Consider the following 6,795-nt stretch of genomic DNA (forward strand, 5'->3'; position numbering starts at 1 on the left):
GAAATGCCTTTCTCTGTTTCTGTTGCATTGAACATGTTGTTGGCACAAGAATTTCCTTCAGGATTAATAAATTCTTTCTTGTCTTCTGTAATATGATATAGTATAATTATCATATTTACATGCCAGCTAAATGTTTCTGATAATTGCTGTTACACCCTGGACTGCTCTGCATCTGTTTGTCTTGTTGCTAGTTGTACCACAACTCTTACATTGTCTGCTGTTTGTTGTTAAAAAAAAAAAAGTTACATAATCCCTTATGTTAACATATAGCAACATAGGCAATAGAGGCTTGTGAAAGTGGAAAAAAATGATGGGGTTGAAGTGAGTGAGTTTTTCTCTCTCTCTCTCTCTGTGTGTGTGTGTGTGTGTGTACAGATCTTGGATCTTTTTTGGGATTACAGATCATTATTTTCAAAAACGGATCTTTGGTCCCTGAAGTAGTCTGTCATCTGACTCGTGTTTGTGGTCCTGTTATAATGTTGGCTTCTAACGTCCACAGTATCTCTATGTGAATAATGACTGACACTCTCAGGCTAAATAATATAGTTACAAGGATGTGGTCTTAGTCTGGACACTACATTGATATCTCTGATTGTTGTAGTGTTAATTATTACAAATAGGTGTTTATTGTTGAGTAGTTTACAAGGCAGGACTTTAAGAAATACTGAAATATCCTGAAATTTTCAGCCTATTTTCACATTTCATATCTGGCTTTAACTGCAGCTTTGTTCCACTCGTGTTTTCCCTGACTTCATTTTCTGTTGCCAAAGGGTCTGATGAGAAAGATTGCTGCAATGTTCTAGCAAACCATTCAAGAAATAAACTGTTGTGGGGTCTAGACAGGCATGAATTTTCAACAGATGTCTAATGTGCATTTTCAGATAAATAACCAGATGCCGTGTAAAATAGAATATGGAACATCACAGATGAAATATTGATATTAAGTATTGTAATGTTGGAGAATGGAGATGGGAAATGTTGCTACAAGTGGTTTGGGGCTGACAGCAGGGCTAAATTAAATATCTTAAATAGTGATGGGAATTCATAATGACATCATGACATACTGTACATAATAATTATGGGTCAAACTGAAAAACTGCAAAGAGGCAGCACCTAAACAAATGAGAACTTATGAATGGTTATGTGACTGACACCCGAAGGTTGCTGCCACAAAATGTTTGATGGTCTTCAGCATTAGTTTGGTCCAAGGTCTTTAGAAGGTCAAGACAATAATAAGGGAACAATGATAATTTCTTGACAACATTAAGTGAGGGACCACAGTGGCTACCACTGGGACCTGGATTGTTATTAAATCAACAGTTTCAGATGCAGGGCTGCAGAGATTAATAACTTTCATATTGGTGACGAAACCTTAATTTGTTTTTTCTTGTTTTGCTTGTGAGACATAAAATTTAATTTTACTACACAGGGCTACAACAATACTTTCTGATGGCAAATCTACTGATTCTGTTTTTGTCATTTTACCTTTGAAATGCCTTCACTTACCACAGCTGCATCAAATGCATAAGAATTTACCAGACCTCCTAACAATTCAGAACAAAATAAAAGAAGGTGACCTACTAATTGCAACAGCAACTGCCTCAAAAGTGAAACAACACAACTACTGGCACCCATATAACGAATGCCAAAGTGGTGTTTAAAACACAACTCAAATTCCTGTGTGGTAACATTTGGGCCATGTCTAATGAAGCAGGATTACAGACTAATCTGATAAATTTGCTGAGTAAAACTCATAACTTCCTGAATTCTGCAATATGAACTGATGCAAATATAGCTGTTATGTGTTTCCCTCAGCAGAGTAATCCAGATAACACTGCTTTATGAAATTAACCCTTGGTGTGAGTTGGAGTACCAAAGACGACTCGCCAGTGTTGTTTCAGTGCTCTCAGTTGAAATCCAAATGGTTCACTTGTGAACTATGTGTGAGTTTTTAAACATCCAACTGAGAGCTGGGAGGAAATTTTGGGATGTGGGGGCACTATTGGGTGCTACAACAAAATCAGGGAGTGTATGAGCAGAAACACAGATCATCACTGCACCACTATGTCACTGCCAGTAATACTATGACCACACATAAACACACATGAACGTGAACTATACTTATAACAAATATGCTTTTACGTATGAAATTTGAACCAAGGGTTTTTCATAATTGTCTTTTTCTATCTATTGTATTCATTTTTCCCCTTGAAAATTGCACGTTGTTAAGTTAATGCATGAAGGAGATCATTTGGACAGCCAGTCACTGATCCAGCGCAGCAACCTGATAGTCAACATGTCCAAGTTCAGATGAGCCGAGGGTCAGATGTTATTGACCTTGATGCCCTCAGTACAGCAACAAGTAAACATCACATGTGAAATGACCACACATTTTAACCTGCAGGTGTGGGAAGAGAACAAGGTGAGCTAGATGAGACAGGAGAGCTGAAGCAGAAACGACAGAACAGCAGATGTTGGTGTGGAGTAATAAAAAAGGTATGGATTTACTGTGGCAGCAGTGAACCACCCACCCTGACCAGCATAAAACACCGAAACAACGACAGCAAAGGAGGGAAGCGTAGAGGACATGTTATAATTTATAGACAAATAGGGGGATTCACCCAACCACGCACGGGCATGAAGAAGATAGAAGTACAATATTATGGTGTAATGTAGAGATACAGTGGAAGAGAGTGGAATGACAGGGCGGCTAAAGGTATAGAGTGAAGTATAACTCACCGAGCAGCAGTGCAACTGCCAGACCAGCATGAAGTAGATCCCCTGATCTCAGCCGTCCGGAGACACTCGAACCAGTGCTGTCCACTGACGCCATGACACCACCTGTCTGTCTGTCTGTCTGTCTGTCTGTATGAGTTCTTGTTTGTCTCTGTATGTACAGAATGTGTGTCTTTATCAATCTGTGTCCCTGTCTACCAGAGTTCAGTCTATGCAAATATATGTCTGTGTGTATTTATCTTGTGTGTCTGTCTCTGGAGCAAGGTGGGACACTGAGCTGTGCAGCTGAAGGCAGAGTGAAGTCCTGCTCTCAGTCCCTCCCTCTTCTCTCCTCCTCTGCACTCTGTCCCAAGAATGAACAGAGGGAGGAAGTGCAAAGAGAGCAAGATAAATTCCTTCAGGGAGCTCTTTCCCGTCTAGTTCCCTGCGCTGCTCCTCAACAGCCCAGGAAAGCAAAGGAAAAGACAGACTGAAGAATGCAGTAGTTGAATGAAGAGTACAGGCTCCGTTCCTGTCCCCTGTCACTGTCTCTGGCAGACTCAGTGGTGATTATCCAGCGAGGCAGAGAGCAAAAACGAGGCAGAGCGGTAGCGGCGTAGCGACGTAGTGTCAGACAGCTCCACTGCTCCAGCAGCAGCTGCAGCAACAGCCAGGGAAGCAGGCTGGCCAACAAGCCCCACAGGGGGAGACATAGGCTGGAGGGGGGTGTGGATAGAGCATGCGAGAGAGGCACAGAGGGATGCTGGAGCAGAGCCAGCAGCCAGGCAGAAAAGCCGAAAGCGCGTGTCTCTCCAGCCGGCACAGGGAGGAATGAGCGAGAGACGTACTGCAGAGGTAGAGGTGAAGAGAGTGAGAGAAGGAAGGAGGGGATAGAGTGAAATGGGGAGGGGGGTGATTACTGCTGCCACACACACACGCATATGCACCTAGCACAGTAAGGCTGAGTCAGCCTTACTTAAGAGGGTCTGCGAGTTGGACACAGGCTGGGTGCTTCACCCATATGACATACCCCTGTCTTTTACTGCATCCTTTACTCCCGTCTCCTCTTTCATGCGTCTCCCATTTCATGGTCCTGGTATACCTCTGTGTTGGCAGTTTACCTACAATGCATTGACAAGATGTGATGTTGTCCACTGGCAAGTTTTCTATAAAATGTCTTATGTTTTATATCTCTCTTTTTCCTTTTTCACTCTTCAGTTGTACAGCTTGTTTTTTTATTCCCTTATCCTTGTTTGTAGGATAAGGATTTGTTAAAGTATAGCTTGTTATAGAAAATGCTACTGTGATTTAAAAAAAAAATCTTGTTCCCATCCTTCTGCTGGCTTTATTATATCTTAGTTTGATTCTTTAATATGTGCTGTTGTAAACCACTATGTCTGCAGTATACATGTGCATAAGCATAGGATTCCGCTAAATTTTACATTGTCCTACCTTAAAATTCCTCAGAAGATCACATTTTAATGCATTTTGACTTTTCACAGATGTTTAAAATTGAAATTTTTGCAATGATATACTTGTTTCAAGCAACTGTAGCTGTAGCTGCAGCTCAACGTGATAGTCACCAGCAGTTCCTTTTTTTATAATGCCTCACAATGTAATAGCTCCATTTTGATAGTAGGGACTTTTTACTTAAATGGAGCACTTAACTGCAAACTCTCTCTGTAATTTCAAAGTTTCCCATCCCTGCTCTGTTTTGGGTCATGTCTTTTGGCTGAATCTCAGTAGGTGCAAGCCAAACAAGGCATAAGGAGCCCAGTCTGTCATCCATCGTCTGTTCATAAAATCTATACAATCAGCAAAGGTGGCTACACTGTAGAAGACCTTTATAACAGACCCTGTGCTCAAAATCCATGGCATTGACCAGTGTCCCGTGGTTATGATTCACATTGTCACAAACTATCTTATGAAATTGGTCTTAGTTTACATGCTTTACAGTTTGCCTACAAGGCACACAGGTCGTAAAAAATGCAGAGACCTGTGCCCTTCACAACTTCGTTCAAAACATGTAACCACCAGGACGTTACACAATCATAACATATCTTTCATAAATCTCAGCTCAGCCTTCAACATAACCCTGCAGTGGCAGTGAAAGATCACCAGTCCACAACCTGAATGTGCAGCCTGACCTCAGTCATTGGATTCACGACTTCCTCACCAATCGATAGGTGCATCAACAGTGTCATCACCAACATCAGAGCCACACAGGGTCGCACATCTTAAGCCCATTTCTCTAAACCAAACACAGCTTCCCATTTCACTCAAGGATGTAAGGACAAGTAAAACTAAACATGAAAAGCAAAGTATTTTGTTATCAAGGTCTATCAGCCATTCGCTTGCCCTGATCACCTTTAGTAGGGTACCTTGGTGGACATTGGTAGATGGACTGACTTTCGATCAACCCCTTGTAGACTTTTAACAGGCCTGCCAAAAGGGACCGTTAATCAACACAATTCTATTCTAAATGCCATTGATGCGTGGGCATGTCTTCCAAAGGAACTACAACAATGTTTCTTGTTACTAGAACACCTAATTGCTTTTCTAAATCGACACCGCACATTTCTGTGATGCCTTGGCATCCCACAACACATTTTTGTGATTTCTGTGATGACTTGGCACCACAGATACGTGTGATGTTTTGGCATCACTTTATGCTCCCTGGAGTTTTGGCACATTGTGGCTTGTAGGATATTCCTGCGATTATCTCATAGCCTTATACAGATTTCTCAATGAGCAGAGTAGCATTCTTTTCTTCCAATATAATGATCGTTTTTGTTTTATTGTGTAACTAGACACATTTGATGAATGATATATTGATATATTTCAGAATAGTACAACAAAATGCATATATTATGTAGTGTTTCTGATTTCTGTTAACCCTTTCCAGTTCTCATTTTCCCTTTTTTCCATACAGACATGATTGATGCTTGACCTCTCAAACACTCACACACACAGTCACATGGTGTCAGGTGATCCGTCTTTGGCATTTGATGTCATTTCCAAGTTCAAGTGTGTGTAGGAGCTTTAATAGACAGTGAGATACATATAGTACGCAATTTAATGCAGCAAGTTACATGTAGATTTTTATGTTCTGTAGATAGATGCTAGAGGTAAATACACAGATATACGCATAAATATGAAATGGGAGATGCATATGCACACAAGTACATAGTCACATGTGCGCACATGCACACACACCTGCCTCTGGACAGGGTGACCTTGGATGCTGTGTATAGAAGGAAGGCGGAGCAAGAGAGGACATTACACTGATGAGAGGAGAGGAGAAAGGAAAATGTTAGGGATCAGGAAGGGAGGATACGGGTGAGAGGAAAAAGAAGTTCAAGGAGAGGAAAGACGGGATACAGGAGGGAAGAGTGGACAGGGGAGGAGGAGAGAAGGTGGGGGGGGGGGGGGGGACAAGAGCGAGGGGAGGAGAGATGACAGGAGGCAAAGCAGGGAGGTGAGATGAGAGGCGGAGGGAGGGAGTGGAGAATCTGTTTCTGGGACGGCCAAGGTAGTGAAATGCTGCAGTGAAGCCACACAGCTGAGCCGGCCCGAACACAGCTACTGAAAGACACTGAGCTCGTAACCCCTTCCTTCTCTCTCTCTCTCCATACCTCCATCTTCTCCCACCCACCACTTTCACCTCCCACTCTGATTAACCTTCCTCTCACCCCACACTTCGACCTGCTCTACCCCCCCCCCCCCACTTCCCCCTTCCTCTCCCTCTCTCTCCCTCTCTCTCTCTTTGCACCAGCCGGTGAGTGAGCAGATTTCAGAAAGCATCCTGAGTGGAGGAGTACAAATGGGGTGGGCCTCTCCCTACCTCCACTTTTCATCTGTCCTTCCTTTTTTATTTCATCTGAACGGGTCAATCTGTCTTTACTCGTTTCTCTTTCACCATTCTTTTTTTTACATTCTTTTTGTTGCTTTTTAAATGTTGTGTGCTTATGAGTTTGTTCTTTCCTCTGTTCTTGTCTTTGCGCCCCCTTTCTCTCTTTTTCCTGTCTCTTTTGTCCTGCGGTTTGTGCTCCTGTTGTTTTTATGTCTGTCCGTCCATCC

General features: G+C 42.4%; 1 protein-coding gene across 1 annotated transcript in view; it reads right to left on the bottom strand.

Moving 5' to 3' along the window:
• Nucleotides 1-3,550, bottom strand: part of LOC122984498 (sodium channel subunit beta-4-like) — a 30,859-nt gene extending 27,309 nt beyond the window's left edge. The window contains exon 1 of the mRNA XM_044354988.1: nt 2,740-3,550. Coding sequence (XP_044210923.1) covers nt 2,740-2,833 — 94 coding nt within the window. The 5' untranslated portion in view covers nt 2,834-3,550. The remainder of the gene's footprint in view (nt 1-2,739) is intronic.
• Between the last annotated feature and the right edge of the window lie 3,245 nt (nt 3,551-6,795).

Source organism: Thunnus albacares, chromosome 6 (assembly GCF_914725855.1).
Source record: "Thunnus albacares chromosome 6, fThuAlb1.1, whole genome shotgun sequence".
Classification (NCBI taxonomy): Eukaryota; Metazoa; Chordata; class Actinopteri; order Scombriformes; family Scombridae; genus Thunnus; species Thunnus albacares.